Genomic DNA, 26,563 nt, shown 5'->3' on the forward strand with positions numbered 1-26,563 from the left:
ACAATACCATTTGAGCATGCGCAGTATCACACGCGCGCGCTCGAAAATATAAACGCAGTGCAAGTATAGAGGAAGGCGTGTTTTTGTGAGGGTTTTTGGACTTTGTAGAGCGGAAAATTGCTTTCTGACGATGGGTAGGTAATTTGTTCTTATTATGCAGCGAATACGTGCAATATTTTTGGCATTGTGGGTGTTCTTTGCGCTATTTTCGGTTGTAGACGTTTGGTGCGGCGAAGTTTTGACACCGCTGCCTGTGTTTGGTTTGACTGACTTGTAGCACCGCAAGCACCAATTGAGTCGTTTATGCAATTCTATCATTAATTTATAACGTTCAGCTTCTTCTTACACTAATTTCAACCTGTATTTTGCCTTTTCTTCCTGACGAAAAAATACTTTTTGTGGACACAATGGCATCAATCAAAAAATCTTCTTTCAAAAAAGCGGTGAGTAGTTGGAAATTCTTGTGCATTCCCAAGCTGATTTCTGTCCAGTTGTATTTCGTTTTGAGTCACTATTTTGGTTATTCGTTCCATCATGCAGAGTGCCAAAGGAATGGAGGGTTATGTTGGGTTTGCAAATCTTCCCAATCAAGTTTTTCGCAAGAGTGTCAAGAAAGGATTTGAATTCACCGTTATGGTAGTAGGTAAGCATGTTAAAGATCCGTAGCTTTTAACGGAAACAAAATATGTTGAAACAATTTGCTGTGGGATATATTTCATTCCCCTCCTTAAATCTTGTGTTGATCCTCAAATAAATCTGTGTAAGACCTGCTAAAATTGCAATAATATCTCCATTACTTTTTGGAATAAGCCTGTCGTAACAAAATACCAAGTTTTATTTATCTTGAATTGGCAACAAAACGTGCTTGTTGAACGTTGAATTTTAAGCTTTAAATGGAATGCCGTGGGCCTCTGTCAACAAAAGATTTTCTGTTAATTAATCAAGTCGTTTGAGAAGTTTTCGTGTCATAGATTTGCGATTGAATCTACGGCTTTGTCAAAATAGCTTTAGCATTTCCGTTCGTTCTTAACAGTATTTGTTATCAAAGCGTGATCGACAGATAGTGATTATCTCTGTATACATGTAATTTTATCAGTAAAGCAATTCTCGACATTCCTCTATGTTCTCACACATCCGTAACTGCTGTACAGATTTCAGAGAATGAAAGAATGCTAGTACAGTAGAATTTCACACTTTGACTCCCCATCCTTACGTGTGCGAATGTAACGTGCATAGTGAATATATAGTTTTCAGACTTCCGGCACCTTGGTTAACCTCGAGTTATCTTTGTCTGAATCGAGAAGTGACAGTGGTTGAAATTGCATTTCTGACATTACAAATCGGTGTTGAAATAAATTTCTTAAACAATGTAGAGTCTCTTTCACTTTCAAGGCCTCGTGTCTTGCGATTGAATGCAGGTGAATTTGAAAACCTTACATACATTGGATGCCACTCGGTGACTAATGACAACATGGCCCATTGATATCTGTCATTGAATTGTATGCCAATGTATTTTTCCATGTAAGATTTGCATGGTTAAGTTTATTAAATATTCTTTTTGGAAAGGATTTATATTCCACTAGTAATCAGCTTTATTTTTAGTCTCAGAGAGAACTGTCAAACTTTCATTCCTTTTGTGTTTTTGATGAGAAGCCGAAAGATAACTGATTTACATTTCAGCAAATTGATCCACACCTCAGACTTGAAGCCAAATGAAGCCCCTTTTGAAATTTACATCTGTTTGGAAATTGATTACATGTACCACATGCAGGTGTGAAATACCCACATGTTTATGTTGGAAGCAGTGGAGTATATGATTAACACTGAAAGATCTGCAAATACCTTTTGAAAGGCCACCATCATAGTTGAGAAATATTTGAACTCTATGGCCAGGTTATCTCCTCTTCTTGTCAAATTATTTTCCTTTGTAAAATGTCTCACTTCCGTACAGAAGCAATTAAGACCTTTTTGTTCCACAGTGTTTGTAGAGAACAAGAAAAGTTACACCCATTTAGTATTTGGCTTCGAATCACTCAGATTCTTTTATACCAGCATTGCTCTCATATATGTAGTCAAGAGCTTGAAAATATGTCCCGCTACCGTATATTAATTTGTAACTTACAATAAAATTATTTCTAATTTTCACAACTCACATGAATTCTCAAGACAAGTCTCAGTTTCACAGAAGGTGTTTCCTTTATTATTTGAACTATTAAATTTATTTTGTATGAGTTGCATCTTTTCTTTGGTTATCTTGTGATCTGCCATGCCATTTTCTCTTATCAAAGTTCACATAACAAGCAACGTTCTTCTGCCATTCCACTGTCTGTTTTATTCCTTGCTGGACTCAAGAAACTTACAATAAATTCACTTGTGGAAAGTTATTATCCCTTGTTTGTGTTTCTACAGCTTATTTATCAGTTCTCCATATAATTTATGATTAGTAAAATATTTTATTTCACATCTTGAACAATATTGAATTTCTAGCAGTGTTGGTTCTGCAAGTTCAACCTCGTTAGCACATGCACCGAAGTGACTAGTATACAATTTAATGACTATCTGTTTTTCTGGGACGATATGATCTGCAGAAAATTAAAATAAGGCATTACTTTTTTGTTCAAAGAAGAGAATTTCAAAGTCTTTGCCTACTGTTTCATTAAGCTTATTTTTTGGTATAAGGAAGAAGCTTTGTTTACAGATAATTGTTCCAATACTAAGCATATTAGTATTATTATTGATGTTCAGTAAATTTAAATGTATTGTGGTGTTAGGTTTCGGTAACTCTGTGGGATATTGCACGGAAGTTTAATACACACAAAAAAAATAGAACAATTAGCTTATAGACTTCTGCTATCAAGCTGCAGCCCTATGACATTGTAAAAATTGTCATAGTTTATTTTAACTAGCTTTGTGTGAAGCCATTATTGCCTCTTGTGGAAAATATAACTGGTGCAAAATTAATGTATTTTGTATTAGTGACATGAATGTAAACAATAAACCTCAGTGCTCTTGAAACAATATTCTGTAAACTAGTGAAATGCTTTAATATTCAAGTTGTGATTTTGTAAATAGATGGATGCAGTCACCTGATTTGATTAATCAGATAGTACTTGTACATTGTATATCCATCTACAGCACTTGCAATTTCTTTCTTTTTTTTTCCTGTTCTTTTGTGTGTACATTTTTTGGGATGTAATTTGTAATATGATGCTGTCTGTATACCCTCTATTCAAGTACAATGGAATTCCGCTTGTAATGACCACACTGTTAATGTGACAATCTCATTATTGTAGACACTTTGTCTTGGCCTGATTAATTGGAAGCTCAGATTGCACTGCATTTTTTCACCAAAAACCCAACAGTGGTTCCGCTAGTTCATATTCCATTCAGCTCTAAGATACATACTGCAACTGACTGCTGGTAAACAAGTGTATATTGGTGATTGTGGATAATTATGAAATCAGTATTTTACACAAGAACAAGTCACAGTATTACATATACTGTGGAAGTTCATGAAGCGACAAATGTCTGACTAGTTTAAACAAAATAAAAATGTAACAGATTATATTTGATAAGGGGATTATCATTCAGATGTAAGTACATGTAACTAAAAATGTGCCAATTTGTAAGAGTGGTGTCATTCTTTGTTAGGTTTTAAAAGAACTTGTTCAAGTGTCATTAACTGTCCAATAATCCAAAAATGCCAATTTAATGACTAACCTGTGGGGTGTCTCTAAAGAATGAATGAGATTTCATATATATTTCACAGTGACCTTTGTGCTCAGCTACTAAGATTCTTGTTACAGAACCCAACTACAGCTTACACATGTATGGGCATCAGGCCTTTTCCTTTTGCACTCCACAGTTGTGGAGTGCCTTGCCAATGGAGCTGAAAACTAGCCCCTCTGTTTAAAGTTTCAAGAAACAATTCAAAACATTTCTTTTTAAAAAGTCATTATTTTTATTGAATTATGCCATGCTCTAGATTTATTTGAGGTGCTTTTTAACACTGTAAGTTTATATAATTATTTTGACATTAATTTTATAAACATGTTTAGCACTCTTGGACATTGACTTGGTGATAGCGCTATACATACCTCTAAACTAACTGAGTTCAAGGTCCGCACTGTAAGTTACAGGAAGTTAAGTTACGTAAGTACACTAAGTTACGCGTGAAGCACGCGGGCCACAAATCAACGGGAAAAAATGAGTAACCATAACTTACAGTACGGACCAATTAGTGAGACATTACATCTCTGACGTTAATCATGCGTGCGGGAAAGGAAACTAGTTGAAGTTTAACGGATCATACAGTGCATGCACTTACTGAGAGATATAATAAATGTATATTACCGGTTATAATAAATGTGTATTAATTTATTATTCTTTCTCTTAGTGTTATTGATAGAACAGCATAATAATTACACAACAAATGGAGTGCTGTTTTGACAATAAAGTAAGTGGTTGTTCTTAAGTTTTTCCTTGTTTTTTTTTTTTTTTTTTTTTTTTTTTAAGGTGAGAGTGGCTTAGGAAAATCAACACTTCTCAACTCGCTGTTTTTAACGGATATCTACACTCCAGCTGCTTATCCCAGTACTGAGGAGCGACTACAAAAGACAGTTGCTGTGAGTACAACACACTTCCATTTGGAAATAAAAGGAAGCATTTTATTTTATGCATACTTTCCTTCTTACAGTACCATTTCTGTCCTGAAAGTTTCCAAATGACTTTTTAAGGAGTTTATGTTGCTGGATGGCCATTTATTGGAGAGAATATTGCATTTCAGAATAAGTTCTGTTGGGATTGACAGTAAAACAAGTTGAAATACTTTTATCACATGTAGCTAATAGTCTTAAACAGTTATCTACAGTCTATTATTATTGGAATGATTTTAGTGCATCTAAGATTGAGAGGATTATGTTTGGTACTCTTATAGTTGAAATTCTATGGTAGAGACAAGGGAAACTGAATTTACATGCAATTAAATTATTTTGTGAAGTCAACACAAATTTAACATACCAAAGAACAAGGCAAGAGAAAGTCTGCTACAACTAGCACAAAGCAAGACAAATGCAATGATAGTCACAAGGTATGACTGCCCCGCAGATGACATGCACCATCTGAGATGACTGCTTACTGCATTGGCTCGAGATTGACTTTGCCTAAATTACATTTAGCCACATTGAATGTTAACTTTTTTGGAATGATGCATTTCGGAGTTCCCAGTGGTATTCGAACCCATGATGTTCCAGATACTGGTTGGAACACTCAAATCAATGTCTGAGCTATGGGAGACTTGTATGGTGAGTTAGGACCCTTCTGTCTTTGAGGGAGAATTTTTGAAAATCCCAAAGTTTACAATAATATTACTGTTTTCAGCATTTTGGGCAAAGTGATAGAACTCTTCTTTTTGTTGTTCATATAATAGTTGTACTTGATTTGATTTACATTATTTTAGTTAACCATCAGATCATGACGTGTGTGATAACTCTGTGCTGAATGGGAAAATTTTACAGTACATGTACACTGTACAAAGTGTTGGTTGCATGGACTGTGCCCTATTGAAAACACAAATTAAATGTTAGTTGGAGTTCTGTATTGATATGAAATTATTTCTTCCCTTTACCTAGCAAACCTTGGGTAGTCTTTTTATCCTCATGTTATCAAAGCAAAGTAATTTTTTGGTTCTAAATTCAGGTGAAGCCTTCAACAATTGAGATGAAAGAGGGAGGTGTCAGATTAAGACTGACAGTTGTTGATACTCCTGGGTTTGGAGATGCTGTAGATAACACTGACTGGTAAATAAAACCAACATGACTTTAAACTACATGTATATGACTGTATCTTTTATTTAATGTATACAATTTGAATTTACACATGTTCTCAAGGTTTACCGTAAAAGCTCTATTGCTGTTTTATCATTAGTATACTGTTGATGATATTAATGCTTGTCTTATCTCTGGTCAGGTTCTTTTAGGCCTCCTGCTTTTCCACCCCCACAAACTGTAGGTTGTATGGGCCACAAAGGCTCTTAAGTTAACCTACATGTATACCTCTCTATTTACAACTCTTCTCCCCCCCCCCCCCCACCCCTATTAATAAGCCATCTTTCACACGGTTGAAATTAATAAGCCCCCAAGATGCTTATTAGAGATCATTAGAGCTTTCACAGTAATAATTACTAAAATGAAATATATTTATTTAGTTGTTGGGTCACTGTTTATGTGAAAAGTGATTTTATCCTTACTGATATATGTGCACTTATTTATATTCTGCTGCATCTAGTCTTTCCTTTACATGTGCTGCGTAATTTCATTTTCTAAGGTCACAGACAACAGCAGGGGGTAATACTGGAGTAATTGCAGCAAAGACACTACAATAGTCCTGTACATGCTGTGCATATATAAAATTGTATAAAAACTAAAATGAAAATTTCTTTCTTTTTTTCAGCTGGAAACCAATAATAGAGTATATTGACAGTAAATTTGAAGAATATTTAAATGCTGAGTCAAAAGTTTACAGAACGCCATTTCCAGATGATAGAGTTCACTGTTGCTTGTATTTTATTGCTCCTACAGGTCACTGGTAAGAGGTCTTGTTTGATTGTGTAAACTCCATTTAACTGTCTGTTGTACCAAATTTTAAAAATTATAGAAAATTATTGGTTTCATTGGTGGAATTCTTATAATACAATATTACATGTATGTGTATGCACTTGTATTAGATGCAATCCAATTTACCATATATATGTTGCCTTCCATACAGTAATTTTTCTAATGCATTATTTCTTTATCATAGTGATAAGGAAAAACCTCATTTGCATTTACTTTCAACACACTCTTACATTCGCGACTACAAAACTAGTTTGTAGTCGCGAATGTAAAAGTGTGTTGAAAGTAAATGCAAATAAGGTTTTTCCTTATCACTATGATGTTGAGTAACACTTTCTTGGCTTCGACAAGCAAAATTTCACAAAGACATTATTTCTTTTTTACAGTTTAAAACCTTTGGATATAGAATTTATGAAAAGACTTCACAACAAGGTATGCATTGACTAACTGTCAGAATAATATTTATAAGAAATACAATGTACTCAGAAAAACACCACAGAGCTGTTGGTAAGCTGATTGCAGAGCTGGATAATGGCCAGCTACTAATGACAGCCCTCCAAACACATGAAGTATTTGCACATGTGAACTTGGAAGCCATGCTACATGCTAAAGAATTGTCAGTGGATGTTATTAACAAAATTTCTGTTAGAAATGTTGTTCAATTGACAAAAAATAGTAAAGCAAATTCTTATAGTTCCCAGAACATTTCTTTCAATATTGGTGAGTTATCTGAAGTAGTCGCGTTTCAACCTTTTTTTTTTCTTCAGGTTAATATTGTACCGGTAATAGCTAAAGCTGATACCTTAACTCAAGAGGAATGCACAAAATTCAAGAAACAGGTAATACATGTATATATAAACATGTTTTGCTTGCCTTGATCCTGACTGGCTTAATTTTCAGTGTGGCCTAATAAGACAGGCTGGATTTGCTAAAATGCAAATTAATTTTCATGTTCAGATAATGTCTGGTATTAATAATGGGTATATTTGGAATCATGGTGTTCAAAGTGTTTGTAAATGTAATATGAATTGTCATACAGGCTCAGCAGTTTTACAAACCAATACCTTGCTTGTTTGTCACTAGATATTAAAAGAAATAGAAGAAAATGACATTGGAATTTATAGATTTCCTGATCTTTGTGGAGAGGATGATGAAGATGTTGCTGCTGTTAGCATGAAGGTTTGAAAATTATTTCACCTAATAGTTCAGGGTTTATTCTTCAAGGAAGGCCTGTTTTCATGTTTTCAGTTGTGCTGGTGGTAGACTAAAATTATTTTTTGTTGGAACTTCTTTGAGTGTGTATAGTCAGTAAGCAACTGAAAAATAATATTTCAAATGATAATGCTATTTAAACAGCAAACATCTTTGTAAGAGGAGACTTGGCATTTTTTGTGCCGCACTTGATACTCTAATAAGTGCAAATTACTGTACATATGATGTTTCAGTACATAATTTTTTTTAAATTGCCCAAAATGCCCCACATCACTCTTTTAACATTACATGTACTTCATGCAGCTGTCTGAAATTAAGGGGAAAAAAAGGTTCTTAAATAAGACCAAAAGTTTCAAGCACAGGGAATTCCTTCTTTATTTTTGTTGTTCAAGTAACTGTCCAAATTTGACTGCTCCACCCAGATGGCTCTTACATAATTATATATTTGTTACTTGTCACTGCTAGTGTTTGATTTGTGGAGGTTGTCATCTGTCACTATTTCATTTCAAGTGGTGTTGCTGTTGTTTTTTGTTCTGAATTTACCCTGGCAGAGCTTCTTTGCTTGATCTCCCAACTGTTCCAGAATCTACATGTAGACTTAGTAACATGGTGTGATTTTGGTATGGTATCAACCTACAGCGTGTAGTGCTAGATGGTGATGACGGCAGTCTAAACAACTAAGTACTACTTCTACAACTACAGTGTACTGCAGCTATTGATTTTTTGTACATGTACCTTGAGACTGGTTTTTAAGAGGGGCTTCCCACAAATAACGACCGAAATCAACTTTTGGTGGCACAAGTCAAAAAATTGATTTCTCTCATATTTTGCTCATAGGTAGGCCCTGGTAAGAAACAAAACGGGCTGTAGTTAGTTTTTCCAAATACGGCTTCCTTACGCGTAAACATGCGAAAAACGATTTTCAGTTCAGTTGAGCCAAAATCCGCTTCCCGCCGGACGGAATTTTCCTTAACTTTGGCCGGCTGCGTATCAATCCACAGTCTGTCGCGGATCTTGAAATAACATCTATTGTTTTTCTAGGTCTTCTTCTTCTGTTCCACAGAAAAACATTCAAAACTTAGGTTACTTTTATGCCCGAAACTGATCTAGAACAACATGCTATAAATGCAAATTTTTAACAACCAAATTTTCGAACTTAAATACCGGCAATTTTACCCATGGGCGATAACTTAGATTATCATAAAATGACTTTCTATGGCTTCACTGTGTGCTCATCAATCATAATATCAAAACAAAGGTTTGGGTAAATTATTTTAAGTGACTCGCAGGGCTTCGAATTTATCACCTACCCTGGCATTCGCATTGTAAACAATGGCGGGACATAGCCGGTGACCACGAACTACGAAAGCCAAAAGAGATTCAAAAACGTGTATCATTTTGAGAATTTAAGGTACGGGAACTAAGCTGATACCTTAATTAACAATCCAACATAAGATTTGGGCATTTTCTTCATCTATTCGCGCTCGATGTGTCGACGACGAGTTCAGTTTTTAGTATTTCATGATCATTTCATGCACATTTTAACAAGAATTTAACATTGAATTCTTCATTAACCCGCACTGAGGTTATTTCTGTACTCTTACCCTCTGAATCAAGAGAACTTTGGCAAAACAATCCAGTTCACTAATTGATAAACATTTCTATATTTTTCTAATAAACAACTGGCAAGCTATACGGTTGCGTGACAACCAAGAACCGGAAGTGTCACCATAAAGATTTGTATGTTTCAATGTCTTCTTCTCCCATGATGATTTGAAATTGGGGATAAAGACGATTTTAAGTGACTAGTTTTCGTAACTAATGTCCGTTTGCTTCCATACTTTCGCACACAAAATAAATACTCAGAAACGAGCAAATTATATTCGAAGTCCAACAAAGCATTTTAAATGCCGTCAAATTTGGTCGGATGTTAATTGTCCCCCTTAACTCATCCACGCCTGATAAAGAGAAAACGACTTCTTTCTGGAGAGAAACGAAAAAGAACTAAAACAGAACATTGTGTCAACAATTTTAAGTCACATTTGGTATTTCTGGGCGTTTTCCATTTACCAAGATACTCCGGAAATTCAGGAACATGCTTTTTTTGGTTCGTTCCACTGAACATGGAACTTGTGAAAAGGTAGTCCTGTTTTCCCGTTGGAAACTTTTCCGATGGAACTGCGTGTTCCATTTATGAGTTTCACAAGGTTTGACCAGTTCCAGGCCGTTCACGACCATATCTTCGGTAAGGAAATATGGCGGCTTGTTCTACTCCCTCTCGGTGACTTTCCTATCCTCGAGCGATTACTTTATACGAGTGCTCTGTGTGTCATGGCCTCGCTCCAGATTTTCAAACGTTAATTAATTACAACTGTGCCATGTGTGTCATTGGTAAGTAGTATTTATCGAAGAAAACATTACATCTCACCCTTGGGTTCTTTGAGTGTTCCGATTATTTCCCGCCTTGAAGCCTAAAATTTTGCATCTGTAATTAAACAAGGTCTTTTGTCATTCACCCTTTCACAGCAGCTGTTTCAAGTGCGTGTCGTTGATCATGAGGAGCTCTTCCTGTGGCTTGTACTTCTCTGCACCGAGCTTCAATGGTCCCTCAAATCATCCTGGAATGGCTTTTGAATTCATCAATCGTATGAGCTTATCTATATCGCGGCAAAATATTTTCATAAAAACCTTGATTTTGGTGAAGATCGCGTCTCACTGATAGGTTGCAATCGTCGCCAGGATAGAAATGTCATCATCATTTTTTGAATTCACGAGAATCTCTTCTTCCAAAGATCGTTTAACCACAGCAATTGTGCATTTTTGGTGTGGAATACATCGGACGGAGAGGGAAATGGATGGAACACGTCCTTCACCGATAAACATTTCCCACCGAAATTCTCGGAATTTTCCGGAATCTTTTGGTAAATGGAAAACGCCTGCTGTGTCTACCTTCTCTCCTATTTATCAAGGAATACCGTCGGTAAACTGCTTCTTATAAGCCCTGGGGCCCGTTTCTTGAAAGTCCCAGTAACTTACCGGCCCGATAAGTGTCTTTTGTGATAAATGTTTCTCAATAGATAAGCCCAAATAGTCATTGTCTTGATGTTTCCTGGCGTTGAAAACGTGGCCGAATGGGCAAGCGTAAGCTGAACCTCGTTCCCTACATCTTGAAAACCATAACAGGACTTGTGCTGGTCAATATTCTTTGTACAGGACAGCAGATCAGGGAGGTACTATCTCTCTGGACCTTGTTCTGTCTGCGATCCGAAATGAACATGGCCCACCAACTATCGACGTAAACAAACAGCAAACTTCCATGCTCGCCGTTTTGTTTACTGTTCCCTACTGTAACTCTGGTGTAATAATAATTCAATTTATTCATAGGTCCAAAAATGCAATTAGGACGTTCAAAAATCTAATTAGTTAATTACGTTCATCTTCACATAAAGAATATTTTAGGATCAAAAAGCGCAGCAAAGTAACATTATTAATAACACGAGTATTGACTACTATCTTGGTTTCATTAAATTTGTAACGGCTTTTATTGTTATTACTTTTTCCGTTAGAAATGTTCAGAATTCTGTCTTGTTTGTTTGGTTGTTGTTGTTATCGTTGAGTGTGCGTGTGCTTACTTTTGCAAATTTTTAACATTATAAACTTAATCACGCAGTTTTTGCATAATCACAAGCTCTCATTTTTAGATGTTCGAAGATTGGAAAACTCTATAGACGATGTTTTTAAAAACGGAGATGGACCCTTTATGCTATTTCTCAGTTCCCTTTCTTTATTTACAGAGATCTAAAAAACTCGCTCATGATCAACGGACAAGTTAAACAAACAGTACGTCCAACGTATATTTCACGCAAACGATGCAGTTTAACATAACAGTCGAAACTTTTAATCAGGTTAATGTAGTTCAAATCTGCTGCGTTTTACCTATTTCTAGTTTAATTTATTCATGGCAGTGATAAAGAAAGATGAAAATAAATTTTCCAATTATTTGTTTTAACACAATAATATTACACAATAACGAACTGGACTCCGCATCAGAGCGAACGGATACTCTGAAATACATGCATCAGGAGTTCTGAACTTCCTGTTGGATGGCACGGTATATCCATCTATGAAACGCAGCCGAAATATATATTTGTCCGTAACCCCTGCCGAACTTTCGATCCAAATATTTTTCTACTGCGAATGAAAAATGCTTCCTTTTAAATGTCGCTTCATTTTTTTCTAAAAGAAAAAGATAATTGTACCCGTGACAGTGTGTCACGCCATCTTTTTTACGCTTCGATCGCCAAATCTCAAGAAAATGCCGATAAATCTGAAGCCTAGCGGGTCATTTATTTTCATTTACCCAGAGTTTTCTTTTTATATTATGATCAATAGGTATACAGTGAAGCCATAGAAAGTCCTTATAGGGAAATCTAAGTTATCGCCCGTGGGTAAAATTGGCAATGTTTTAGTGCTAAAATGTGGTTGCTGAAAATTTGCATTTATAGCATGCTTTTCTAAACCTATTTCGGACGTAAAAGTAACTTAGGTTTTAAATGTTTTTCCGTGAAACAGAAGAAAAAGACCTAATAGAGCAATAAATGCCATTTGAAGGTTAGTAACAGTCTGTTGATTGATACGCGAGCCATCGAAAGTTAAGGAAAATTCCATCCCACCGAAAGCGGACTTTGAGCTCAACTGAGACAAAATCGTTTTTCGCATAATTACGCAAAAGGAAGCGGTATTTGGAAAAACTAACTACAGCTCAGTTTGTTTCTCACTAGGGACTACCTATGAGCAAAATATGAACGAAATCGATTTTTTGACTTGTGCCACCACCCGGTCGATATTTGTGGAAAGTCGCTCTTAAATTACTCTTGTATTCACTGTATTGTTTAGACAGTAATATTAGAAAGAAGACATGTAACTAGTCCCAGTAGTTTCATACCTGACATCCATGCATGTTTGTGTTCACAGGACAGGATTCCATTTGCTGTGGTGGGTAGCAACACAGTGTTAGAAGTGAATGGCAAACGAGTCAGAGCTAGAGTTTATCCTTGGGGAGTGGCAGAAGGTATTAATATCAAACAAACTACCAATTTATAAGCATAGATTCTACATGTAAAATAGAATTGTATGCTCATGGATGTAGCTAAGAGCCTGCTACCGGCGAATTTCACCGTCTGAAATAGACCTTATCACTGGCTGAAATTTCAACAATGTAAATACGTATACTTTAGGCTAATTTTAAGCTAGGTGCACAGTCCAAAGAGTTGGCTGCGTTTACAGCCCTGATGTTGGTGAAGAAAATGAAAGCGCTCTGTGAGTGAACACCTGATTTGAATCTCGGATTATGCCTGAATGTACTAATAATGCTTCTTTGATTTTCATACCTAAGTATGAGCAGCAGTTGTTCGCTAATGTACCTGAAATCTTTCTGGTGATTTCTATGAGGGCTTCTGTCAATATTTTATAACATCGGAAGGGGCTTTCAATTTTGCTAAAGTTGATTCATGTAGATAGAAATGCATGAAGCATTGTGCAACTGAGTGGTTGGTGTTTGTTGCTGTGCGTACTGTATGCAAATTTTCAGTGTTTACGTTTGATCCAGTGAATTGCTATGTTCACTTGGCCCCAAATGAAATTTATTGTGAAGTTTTAGTTTCCTATTATTTTTCCCTCAACCTAGTCCTTTCACTCATGGCATTGCCTTGGATCTTTAAAGTTAATGGAACATTTACGCTTTGCAGCTGGAGATAGAATATGGAGAAGGAAGTTTTCCTACTGCTTGACAGCTCAGAATACCAAAGTGTAGGACAGCAGATGCCCCTTGAGGCTTAAAACAGCAGCTTTGTGATTTAGACGTCATCAGACATTCATTTTGGCACATCTCATAAAAGTTTTAAATTATGGCACATCCAGTTGAATGAAGAAGGAAATTTTTCGAAACATGTGCATTGCATTTATAGGATGCCTGAATTCTCTTCTTGCGTTAACCTTGCCTGTCATGGGAACTACATAATCAGCCTCCATACCGACAGTAAAGTATTGAAGTTACATGTATCCTTAGTATTAATTTTAATATACTTTACAGTGCGCCTTACCGTGGCCACCCAACAAACTTTTTTTTTTTACAAGTTTAGTTAGCCATAAAATACAAAACGACGTGTTTTCATTAATATTTATTTGTTGTTGCATCACTTGCCTGTTGGACTTTGCAAGGAGGCGTGAATGTTTATGAAATTCATGTATCCTGATTGGCTAACTTGTAAAAAAGAAGTTTGTTGGGTGGCTACGGTAAGGTGCATTGCACTGTAACCAATAATGGATTGGAAGTTCAAACTTTTTGTCCTAAACTTCATCAACTTGTCTTTTTCAGTTGAGAATGTAGACCATTGTGATTTTGTTGCTTTGAGAAACATGTTGATCAGGTGAGGCCCAAGTCTGTTATTTCAAAAGTTTTGTAGTAAAGTGTTTTTAACTACACCTAGCTCAGTAGCATATATAATTCCCATTATCATCATGATCATCATTAGGGGTAAATTTTATTACAAAAAAAAAACAAAACAAAATCAAACTGTGTGTTCTATATGTCAATTGGCTGTGTTAGGTTCACAAGGTATTGTCAGTGGTAAAATGTACAGTGGCCATCTTTTTCCATACAGTGGGTTATACTCCCTCCCCCCTTCCCCCCCAGTACAACCAACACCACTGCCATCTGATCATCGTCAGTGTTATTGTCATGGTCGTCATCATCTTCGTTGCCGGCATGCGTCAAGATTGCCATTGCACAGAGTACATCAAGTTTTGGCAAATTACACCTGCTGATTACTTATAGAAAAAATCCATTCATTTTTGTCAATAGTTGTTACATTAGGTGATTATACTTTAATTAACACTAAAATAAACTTCATTTGAATAAAAGAAACCTTAAAGAATGACAATAATAATTATTGCATATGTATTAACATTCAACAGCATCAACAGACAAATGATAGCTTTTTTTGACATTCATTTTCAGGAAATGCATGTTTGTTTAAGCAAAAATAAAATTCATTAATGGAACCAAAGTAGATGACCAATTGCATTATTTGACAATCAATTTTCTAGAAAAGAAATTCATTAATTGATTGTAAAAGTACAGTCATGTTTTATTGTTGTTGAAGCCTTGTTAGCATTCATGTTGTCTTTTTCTGCTCACAGAACGCACATGCAGGATTTGAAAGACATGACAAATGACAATCACTATGAAAATTATCGCTGTGAAAAGCTGGCAGCAATGACAGTGGGCTCACCAACCAATCAACCAAGTTCAAAGTAAGTTCACTTTCATAAATGTAACCAATCAATCTCTAGGTCTAGGAACAATATTTCGTAAATTTCCGCTGTCAGGAGTTGGGGGCATTGGTCCAGTATTAAGTTTTGTTCAAACGTGTGGAACCAACTTAGCAGTGACAAGAGACACTCCCACATTGGCTTGTTTTAAGAGCTGAGTTTAAACTTTAACTTTATCTTATCTTTATATTGAATCATTATACATCAGTATTTTGCTCCATTATGATTAACATTAGTAGTAGCTTTTTATCTTTATCATCTACAGTAGCTTTAGGCTTTATTTACTGTAGTTTTGTAGGAGTACCCTTATGTATCCTCAATGAAGATTTTTTTAATCCAAAAAAATTGTGTAATAATTACCAGCTGAGAGTTAAAACTATAATCACTGCACCAGCACATGTATTGAACATGTACATCATAACATTTAGCCAAGAAAGCCTATGTTAAGTTCCCATTACAACTTAGAAATCACAAAAATGCAGTTATTTTACCATGAACCTAAAATTTAATTTCCCATTGGAGAACCTTATAAAATGTTTGATAGCTAAAATAAAATAGATTATTTTAATATTCTTAAGAAAAACTCAAGAAAGTCGCAGGCAATGAATGTTTCGTTTTTCAGTTGGTGATGAGAGATAGAATGTTTTATTTGGATGACAGGAAACTTGAGTGTGATTTTTGAGTGATATTTTGTGTGACCCCATGTTTTGTCTTTTACAGTGTTTCATTTAGTAGAAGCCCTCTTGAACAGTTGGAAGCTGAGAAGGATGAACGGGAATTAAAACTAAAAAAGATGCAGCAAGACATGGAGCAGGTGTTTGAAATGAAAGTCAAGGAAAAGAAAAAGAAACTCAAAGATTCAGAGGCAGAGGTGAGATGCTAAACAGCTTTTCTGCTGGCTGGTCTGTCGTTGCCACGCCAAAATAAATTTAGTTATGAAAACTTTTTAACTGTCTATAAAATGAGAATGATGAATTATTGTGTCTACGGCTTCTAGAGAAGCGTAGACACTATGTCATCGGGTTGAGTGAAAGAGTGAAAGAGTGTAAGAGCGTAAATGCCACAGGAATCCCAAATGGAATCCTATCGAAAGCCGACGCAATCTCGTACCCAGAGTCTTCAGGCTTTTTGGTCAGCGGGGCAACGCCGGGAAGACTCTGGGAACATCGAAAGAATTCAATTTTTTTGATTGGCTGTTCCGTAACGGTTTTCATTGTTTTACCGCAGAAATCCTGCGGTGATAAAATTCGATGTCCCCAGAGTCTTCCCGGCGTTGCCCCGCTGACCAAAAAGCCTGAAGACTCTGGGTACGAGATTGAAGCCGACGCTAATCCTCGACTGACCGAGATCTGAGCGATTGTATTTCCGGATCAGGACAATGGCGACAATACGGTAAATGATGTTTTCCGATGTTGATTTGCTTTTTACAAATAGTTTAAGTGATGATTTGAACCAGAATTCTGTAACTTCTGTTTTCATCGCAAACGTGCCCGAATTTACTGCTAGTGATCGCTTTGAACAAACACGGAGTGTCTTCAAATTTTACATGTGTGTTTGTACGCACGCAAAAAAAAAAACTGAAAGTTTTGGCCTCTAAAAGCAAATGCATCGTTTATTTCAATAAAATGTTTTGTTGGAAAAGCTTTTTGTTGATTTTTGTGTCTTTGTCAATTCATATATGCGCTTGAGAAGCGACAAATGCGTATTCAAGGACAATTTGCATAAGCGGGTTGAAATTTGATATGCCAAAGGTCTTCATCAACATGCCGTGAATTTTAGATATTTTTGCGTTCAAGTGTGTTTTTCGGCAAATGATTAATAGTAACGATATCATTTTACGTCAGAAAACATTTTGTTCAATCATTCCAGTTTAATATGCAGTTAATTTTGGAAGCCAACGATATTTATTTATCTACGGCAGATTTTAAACCGCTCTAGGAAAAAGTTAATATATGCGAAAACTATGGAAACACGACAGGAGTCAAAGGGTTAAAGAATGCTACTTGCCATTCATAAGTTCAGTATAGATTAATTGATAGTTTCTGTTGCATTTTATGCCTACGTTTCAGGTTAGAACTTTGCTTTCAGTACTTTATGTTTAGAACTTTGCTGCATTGCTTTCAGTACAAAGTTGTGGTTCACGTTGTAAGATTATATAATATATTGTTTATGTTAGAATAAAGTTACAGTTCTCTTCTTACAAAATGTTTGTGGTAAACGATACCAGCTTAATCTCAATCTCACCAGTATTCTGTGCAACATTTTTACAACCATTTTTTTAATCTCTATCCTATTTCCACTCCTCCCTCTTCGTTTTCATTTCAGTCTTATTTCCCTTTTCTTCAATTCTTTTATATCACATTTCTATACCATAACTGCAGTAGACACATGCAGTCTAAGACTGCCTATTTTTTTAATGAATGACGCAGAATCATACTCAGACAAAATGAAATCCGAATCCTCCTTTCAGGAGTCGAACCTAAGACCTTCTGATTACTAGTTTGGATTCTCTACCACTGAGCTACAGGAGACTCGTGGGAGCTTAGGCCATTAAGCTACATGTAGGTTCATAGGACAAATATCCTGCATAATTACGCGCAATAGAAATAATGTAATGGAAATTATTTTAAACCTGGTGAATAAATGAAAATGATGTATTATTCAGTAAGTTTACACAAGCATACTCGGCAAAAAAGTAGAATGAATGCAATGTTGAGCATTCAGTTGATTATGGCATCAACAGGTATTGATAATCCTTTGTTCATTAACATTTTGTGTTAGTTTGGTCCAGGGGGAGGGTGGGGTAGAGCCTGATGCTCCTCCTTGCAGGTCTTTGTAGCTAAGTTCCCGGTTTTTGTTTTGGTTGTATCATATTCGGAAGGACAAGAGAGTTGTTCTGGAGGTTGTGTTCTCAAATCCTGCCCGCAGCTTATGATGATTCTTTCCAAGTATGATTTATGAATTGTGTACAGGTGCCTTCGCACAACAACTTGTGTTAGCTAGTACAAACCTGCTAATTGACATCATGATCACCAATAGAACTGATCTTATCTAACCACCTTTCTCAACAACGTTTAGGGGTTGGCAAGCTCGTACATTATCATTTGATCATTTGTTAAATCGGTGCTGTTTACTTCAAAGTTCAAAGAGAAGTTTCGAGAATGAATTGCCATCAAGCTAGTTGGTTAAGTTTTTGAAGCCTGACAATACAAGTTTAGCAACTTGATTTTGTGGTGTGAAGGCGCATTACGACGGTTACTCAATGGAAAAAAAATTGTTAATCAACAGCTTGCCAAGAAGAATGAGCAGATGTGGAAACAGCTAGACCAACAGAACAAAGAATTGGAGGAGAAGCGAAAACAGTTTGAAAAGGAAAAAGCTCAATATGAAGAAGAACAGAAAAGCAACGACAAGAGAGGTCTTGAGCGGTCAGACTCAAGCAGCAGATCACTCAAGTAGGTGTTTAACCAGATCCACCAGTACAAGTAGAAAAGTGTAAAACAACAACATAGGTAAACACTGTGCTTATTGAAATTGCTTCCTGATTTGGACCTGGTGGTTTTTTGTAAAAGCATTTCTAGGTTATGTGCTGAAACCAAATCTTTCTGTCGAGAAAATAGTAAAGTTGTTTTTAAAAGTAGTGTTTACCTTTTCAACTTTGTCGTTAACTTTGTCTTGTTGCTCCAACCCCAAATTTTACGGAGTTTTCCAAGGTTTTCGTTCTTCATTTTGTTCAAAAAGTCAATTACTTTATGAACAGAATTTCTTTCGGTGGAATTTGGAGGAAGTGAAACTGTGTTGTCCGTGCTCTCCCAGACATCTTAGGATTGCTTACTGCAGGTATAAAATGGGTTTGTACTCTGCCTGCTCTCTATTGCCCATTCGAAACTTGTACAATTTAACTTGCTAAAGTATACTAAAATTTCATTATAAAAAAGATAAAACTAACTTTTAAATTAAAATGACGCCATTTAAGTCCTTTAAGGTTAAAAAGTTCTCTGAACGTTACATTTAAGGACATCATTAAGTTATTTTAAACGAAATAAATTGGGCACTTACTGTATTTTCCATAATGCACGCCACCTTGGCACCTTCCACGGGCACATGTAAGGGAGAGAAACTCAGAGAGGGAGAGAGAGAGAGGGGTCCTTTGCTTAAACACGAATAAATAAAAGCATAGTAATGCTTGCGGGGTTCTGTACTAGCTACACGGAGGAAAAACTTCTAGTGAAATAGAATAAGATAAATTTACGTGGAAACTCAATGCGCCTCGCCTGCTGACTGTTTCTGTCTGTCTGTCGTGTTGTGTGCGCTTCGCGTGAAACCTACTTTATTATGAACAGTTTCAAGCCTATCTCATCCATATCCTAAGGAAATGTTTGTAAAGGTCTGACTGGATAAGCGAACTGGTTTTCACCGATCTTGATGACAAGTTCAAAATCAATCCTTCTCGTAAGTGGGCTTGTTATGTATCTGCCATCATTTGAATCCCAAAAGAAAAAAGCAGTGGCACTAAGACCATATACTAATATCGCTATCAGTTTACATTTTACGACTAACGAGTTGACCAGCCCTGCTAAGCATTCTTGGCAACTGATTAAACAAGCTTAGGAAATAACTATATGATCATTTGTTTACCTGACAGAGTGTTCCAAGGCGCATTGTGTGGTTTCACAAAGGCTTAAAACTAGAAACAAACAACAAGGTACTGACCTTTGCAACCATGATAAATAAACATTCTAGTAACTAGATAAACGTTAGCCCCGGGCACATGCAGCTTCAGGGTGCTGTTCAAGTCCTTAAACCAGTTTGGCAATGAAAATTCACCTGATGAGCACAAATAACATAACTACAAGAGCACGTAAAATGTGATTCAAGCCTGCTTTAAACTTGCATTCAGGTTTGAAACATTCCTGTGAAAACCATATGTTAAAAGCTTCCAAACGTGACATTTAAATTGTAAAAAGGTTATAATTCAAGTGCTTTTGTGTTTCTTTTCTTGTTTTTCTTTGACCTTGGGGTAGCTCCCCCTCCCCTCCCTCCCTCGCAGAGAACTTCGAGCTTGGTTTTTCTTGCTTCCTGCGAAGATTTCGTGCGCTTGGCATGTGGATATGCCATCTGTCACTTACCTTTGAGTGCGTACAAAAGAAACTGTTGTAAACCAAGGTGGCTTTAAACCTGCACTAAACTAGCTATTAGGGAGCTTAAGATCCGACGACGGCGGGTGTCTGCGACGGCAGCTATGACCGTGGAAAACTGGGGAGAGGCCGTCGTCGTAAGGCGTGAAAAGTAAACCTTAAGAAACCGACCGGAGGACGGCTGCGAGTTGAAGAAAGGGTTCAATAATTTTTATTGTAGTTATAGCTTCGTTTAGATCGGCTCGTGGCCCTCTCCTTGAAAGCTTCGACGACGGAGAAATTTCAGAGGGCAGATTTCTTCTCTTGTACGTTTGAAATAAGTCGAAAAATCCACATTTTTCTTTTTCTTCTACCCATTCCATAAAGATTCTGCCATTTAAAATTACATATTTTCAATGCAGGTAACAAGACAACGTGTAAATACGCGTACAGACAATTCCAAACCAGATTTAAAACAAATGTAACAATTCGTTTAAAAAGGCGAGTCCGAGAATAGAAATCATCGCACTATTCCAGAGCCATAATCATGTCGTGCCACGACATGACTATCACTTTGGAATATAGTTGAAATATTGTATCTTTTTCATTAAATGTTGCATAGACCAAAACTTGGTTCTGCGATGATTTCTATTCTCGGACTCGCCTTTTTCCTTGTTAATACAAAACTGTTGGATGGATCTGGATCAAAACAAGCTCGATTTTGTGTTGTCAACAAACTGAGCCGAGATTGATGTTGAATGTTGACTCGTTATTTCGATGATGGACGACTCGTCTAATTTAGCTACAACACAACAGAATTCAAACAGGGTATTTAATGGTTGACTTTAATACATATTCCTAACAGTACATCAAGAAAAAAAGAAAACTTATTGGTTTGCAATTGGCGGCTTCGTGACAGAGGCACAGCGGCTTTCCATGTGGTCATCGACAGCCCGCCAACATCGACAAAATGAAACAGAGATTAATCCTTTAAAATCTTTTTCTCTTCATGAAACACTCCAATAAAACGATCCACTAAGATTGAAAAATCTTTAACTAATGAAAGTATCAAAGAATTTCGCCGAATAAGACCTAAAATGGGATTATTTTACTCACGTTTTAGACGGGACGGCAAACTCGGCATTTTGACGTCGTAAACAATCCCGCTACGGCGGGAAACTTTTCACGACGGCTGTCCGGAAGTTATTTGGCAACTTCTTTTACTTCCGCCCGCCGTCATAGACACCCGCTTAAGGTCGGTATTAATTTTAACTGACAGTAACCTAACTTATAAACGAAACAAAGGGAGTAAACTTTGGATGCTTTCCTCTAACAACTAAAACTAAACGTGCATGTTACGGTTAATGAAAGTAAACTCTAAATTTAAATAATAAAACCTAAGTTTAAAACTGTTAAAACTCCATCTGCGGGAAAGCCAACTTGAGATGTCTAGGGGCAGCTGAGAGTTTGGATAATCTGCAGATAGTAAATCATCCAGTGAGCACTATTTTTTTGTTATTTTCCCCCTTAGAACCCAGGCTCGGTTTGCCAACTTTTGTGTCAATGTCTCAGAGACAGAGTCTATCTAAATAGTGTGACATTTCACAGTAAACTTGCGCAGTGCTTAGTGACCTGGCCTTTGATTGAAAACGAGGCTTGTGGTGGCCTTGTTTTGATACAAAGCTCACTGTTTTTCATGTGTAAATGCAAAGTAGTTACCATAAGAACAGCATGATCTACATATGAGAAGATGTGAGGCTTGTATCAAAACAGACACCCCCATCCTCGCTTCCACTTCACTTAGTATGCGCGGAATTAAAAAATCGTTCAACAAAACAGAGTTTAAGACTGACTGTAAACATTATCCAACGAAAAAGAGTTTCTGTTTGCGTTCAGATACAGTGGCTGGCTACTGTAGTTCAAAACGCACAAGGAATTCCTTTCCAAGTCACTTTCCACGTATTCATGCCTCATCCATTCCTTACTCCTCTTGTGGAAGGCTAACCTTAGAAATCGTGAGTTGAAAGGGGTTTTATTTCGCTTGTTGAAGGTGACTGTGCCTTGGTTTGTGTTTTCTCAACTCTCCCATTGGTTCAAAGCTTACCGTGCGATATAGACTTGGTGTAGTCCCCGCGACGCGTCTCGTTGCTGGAGGCAATTTCGTATCTCCCAACGAAGCGAGCGAGCTTTGTAGTCCTGAGAGAGGAGAGATACAAAACTGGGCCACTGGTAGTCTTCGAGAAAAATGTGCTATTCAAACTCAAGCGAACATACTTAGACATGACTTAGTTTAGGTTCGGGCTGATGAGATGACTGATGTGTTTTCTCTGTTTGGCACCGGTTGTGTCAATGTGATTCCTTTGCTTGTTGTTGTTGTTGTTGTTGTTGCAATCATCATCAAGCTGTTGTAATGCTTGTATTTTGTTTGTGGTTCTATGATATTGTAGCACTGGATATACGTTTACAATAAGTCTTTTGATCTGTTCAGTACCTTTTACCAAAGTATCTCCCAACAAAGCTCAGACGCTTGCTGCTCATAGAGCCTCTTCCAAAGCTCGTTTGAACTCCAAAGCGTTCAACATTCTTGCAACCTTGCTTTTCTCCTGACTGATGTTAGTACCTAATGAAATTGATTTTGACTGAGTCCTGTCATCGTTTGTAGGAATAATCGTCGCATCGTATCATTCCAGCCTCATCGTAGAAGCTGTAAGGCGACATTTAATCAGTGCATGCTGCACTTGCACCTTAGCCCGTCAGCTTCTGGTATCTCTTTGCTGTGGGCAATTTACCTCATCAACCCAGTTGATAGCCCGCGTGACAGGCGCAAATCAAGGGGGGAGGGAAGGAGGGAATCGGGCGCGCGCCAAGCGAGGGGAGCGCGCGTTGCCTGTGTCTTGCGCCTGCCATGCGGGCTACTCATTTGAAAATACCAAGCATTCGTTTTCACCCCTCAAGAGAGGAAACACCACAGTATCTTTAGCAACTATCTCCCTTTACCAAACTTACTTTAGGACTGCGTTACACTTGGACAAGCTGACGAAGACCATAAAGTGACAGCTGTCTCGGACAACACTGAATGCCTTCTATTACCTACCACTGTGAATTTTTCTTTCTTAGTTTTTGGGAATAATAAATTTGGGCACTTTTACACCATTGTTGTTGTTTTATTACAATGGAATGTGTGGGCGCAAAGCAGGGCCGCTTTGAAACGAAGAGAAAGTGAGAAAACAACATTGTTAAGGTTACTAAATCAGTGCACATGCGGTATTAACTAATAGTTATCCTGAACATTCCGCAGGATTTCGGGCCGTTCTTTTTTTCCATTAGACAGATAAACAAAACTCGTGAATGCGTGAAAATCGGGTCTCCATTCCAAGGGACAAGCGATTTTATCGCAATCGCGAGTTCTGCTTCTTTGGGAGGATGGAAAGAGGAGACACTTTTCCAGGCTCCTTTGATCCCCGAGGGATAGAGAGGAAACTGAGAACGGGTTTTTTAAACAAGCTTGGCCTTGAAGGCTTACTAAAAGCGACGATATTTTCTTTTGCCGTTCAAGCAATCTTGAACCGTTAAATTGTTGCTTGGTTTACGCCTTTCTGGAATAAACTATAAGGTCACTAACAACTTAGTTGCAGTGAAGCCAGGCGACAATTTGCGTTCACCAACCCGGAGAAGTAGACATGTCCATGACCACTCCTTCATCCCGATTTCCACTTCTACTACCTCTCACAGACTGTCCTTTTATCTTACAACTATAGTTCAGTTGAACTCCCTGCCTCCAGTTGTTTTTACTCTGTTGATCCTGTTCAATTCCAAAACGTGTCTAAAACTACCCACCACCTAGTCATTAAGTTTTGTTTTTGTCTTTTTGTTGTTTGTTGCTGACCACATCGGCTGATAATCCTCAACACGAGGGGTTGCTGTAATGGTAAATAATTAAACTACGTTTTCACCGGAGGGTTAAATCCAGCTGACACCGGACTGTTTTGTTTGCAGGTCCGTAGATGGAGTAGTGAAAGAAAAGGACAAGGACAAAAAGAAAGACAAGAAAAAAGGATTCTTTTAAAATAATAGAGTTTTAGCAAAGTACACGTTATAGGATTGAACTTAAAGTTTATTAGGACTATGGTTGTTTCACGAGAGAGAATTGGGGTGGCCTTTAAGGTACAAACTAGGCCATGAATGTCCTGATCGTGTACAAGGTAACGTGTTTGCCATTGATATTGAAGTGACATGTGTCAGAGGCATTTAAAAATAGTACTTGGAGGAACTGGTGTTTAATAGCGTGCACTATTCAAGAGCTGAATTTATGGCGCAACATTGCGCACAACTTCTAGAGTTCACCGTGTACCAATTACAAAAAACTGTACACAAAATACATGCTGCAACCTTGCTGCATTCAGTGCTGTGCAGTGTGTTTGGGCTTAGATTATCCACAGCCCATCTCTAGTACAATTCCGAATTTTGTTTTAATAAGTTTACACTGAGAAGAATTTTCTCAGTCATTATTTATCATTTAAGGCATTGTATGGTTATAGTTTGTTTCGTAAGGTATGTCAAAAGGAGCTCCAATTTTTTTTTTCAGTAGTCATTTGTTTTAACTTAAGTATAATTAATATTTTGATTTTTTTTTTTGGTATAAGAGCGAAATAGTCTTTCATCCCAAGAACTGTAATGGCAGCTGAGCAAGAAAACTAAGGCTGTTCAACACGTATAAGCTAGATAACTAGAGAAGTTTTTTTCCCTTCATTATTATGTTATTAAAGGAACAAATTTTTAAAAAGGGAAAAATGCGTATTTGTTACGTGCAGGAGACCTTATTAAAATACTTTTAATGAAACTAGACAGTTTATAGTCTGTGGAAAAGGCAAAGTTTTTAAACTCAGTCATCAAATAAATGTATTTGTAATAATTGCCAAAATATTCATATTGTTCATCATGTTAATTCTACAGTATAAAAATAAAGGTAATCTACTCAAGAGACAACTTGTTTGTTCTATTTTTCCTTCTACTCTGTATCCACATCCCTTGAACTCATGCACTGGGATTCTTCTTTTAAAAGGTCTCTACATTTTGCTCGAAGTCTTTCCCTTCATTATTTCTTCCTAGTACAGTAACTACCAATAACTCGTAATACATAACAGCACAGCAATGACAATTTTTGTGTGTACTTGTATGACACACCATCTGGGTCTGGGTTACTGGGTTTGTTTTCACTTTTATTGTGCATATAGATATGTTCTTTCATAATATATTAGTAGTAGTCATAAATTATGCAGGGCCTCTACTGATTCCAGTCTAGTGTTGATAGGGTCAACCTTCTTAAATAAAGATGACTTGACAGATATTCTTTTTGTAATCCCAACAACAAAACTTTGCCTTGTTATCCTCCATGATGAGCCTGCTCCAGGCATTCAGGTAATGGGCAGTCCACAAAACATTAAAGAAAACTGCTGATTAAAAAAAGGAGGGGCACTCACTATCTGACTGACTATCTGACTGTGTTTAACAGTGTAATTCAGCCCGATTCCTCAAGTGCCAACAAAGAGGAAAAGTTATACATAGTGCAATTGTTGCATTTCTCTTTATGTTGCATTGTGCAGTGTGTTTTGCATCTGTGGTATTCATTATATCCTTCAATACCACTAAAGTATGCTGGGAAAAAATAGATATTGTGAAAATATCACCAAAGGTGCCACAACCCTACCCTGCTAGCAGAGCATTTCTTCCTGGCAAGTTTTTCAGCATGTACAAAGTCGTTAACATCTCTGGCAATTATACGTGGTTGGCTTGTTCAGTGGGGATGCCATCAAGCCAACTACACGAAAAAACCAGAGACACGAAAGACTTCATACATGCTTAAAACAATTTGCCAGAAACAAACACTGCCAACAGGGTACTACAACCCTTGCTTCAGAGAATGATGATTTAACTGGTTGGTCCTCTCCACCAAGAAGCTGAAATTAAAACAAATTAAAAGGTTCACATCAGTTACTGCACCATTGCAACAATTAAAGCAACCAGGCATACATTAAAAACGTGGGTCGATCAGAACCAATCAAATCCACTTATGCAAAGGTTACCCCCTGGATGTGATGCTGCAAGTCTGTAAGAGGGTTGAACCCCCACCCTACCCCACCTGTACATTGTTTGTTTTGCGTCACGGTGTGCTGGTACCCACCTGTGGACTTGGAAGTAATGATGTGGAGTGGTGTTTCTTGTCTAAGGATAGACAAACCACACAACATCGTTCAATGACCACCCTTGAATAGCTCAACTGCCATCATCTGA

At 37.1% G+C, this 26,563-nt stretch overlaps 2 protein-coding genes across 4 annotated transcripts in view; one reads left to right on the top strand and one right to left on the bottom strand.

Annotated features, from left to right (window-relative positions):
- LOC146456344 (septin-7-like) lies at positions 1 to 25,258 on the top strand. Of its 3 annotated transcripts, XM_085093262.1 has the most exons (15): positions 208 to 443; positions 541 to 643; positions 4,516 to 4,625; positions 5,698 to 5,798; positions 6,451 to 6,585; positions 6,998 to 7,043; positions 7,379 to 7,450; positions 7,695 to 7,790; positions 12,798 to 12,894; positions 14,200 to 14,251; positions 15,024 to 15,137; positions 15,876 to 16,026; positions 18,444 to 18,610; positions 19,801 to 19,860; positions 24,269 to 25,258. In XM_085093262.1, exons 1-14 carry the CDS (start codon positions 408 to 410, stop codon positions 19,838 to 19,840), a joined length of 1,320 nt encoding a protein of 439 aa, XP_084949388.1. In that variant the 5' UTR covers positions 208 to 407; the 3' UTR covers positions 19,841 to 19,860; positions 24,269 to 25,258. The 3 variants fall into 3 exon arrangements, with proteins under 3 accessions (XP_084949387.1, XP_084949388.1, XP_084949386.1); XM_085093261.1 differs by lacking the exons at positions 208 to 443; positions 19,801 to 19,860 and adding an exon at positions 1 to 138 and having other exon boundaries at positions 543 to 643; XM_085093260.1 differs by lacking the exon at positions 19,801 to 19,860 and having other exon boundaries at positions 212 to 443.
- The window catches only part of LOC146456345 (N-terminal EF-hand calcium-binding protein 1-like), a 10,167-nt gene continuing 8,689 nt past the window's right edge, over positions 25,086 to 26,563 (bottom strand). The window contains exon 14 of the mRNA XM_085093263.1: positions 25,086 to 26,229. Within this exon, the coding sequence (XP_084949389.1) occupies positions 26,201 to 26,229 (29 nt within the window). The 3' untranslated portion in view covers positions 25,086 to 26,200. The remainder of the gene's footprint in view (positions 26,230 to 26,563) is intronic.

Source organism: Pavona decussata, unplaced genomic scaffold, assembly GCF_977016875.1.
Source record: "Pavona decussata unplaced genomic scaffold, jaPavDecu1.1 SCAFFOLD_258, whole genome shotgun sequence".
Lineage (NCBI taxonomy): Eukaryota > Metazoa > Cnidaria > Anthozoa > Scleractinia > Agariciidae > Pavona > Pavona decussata.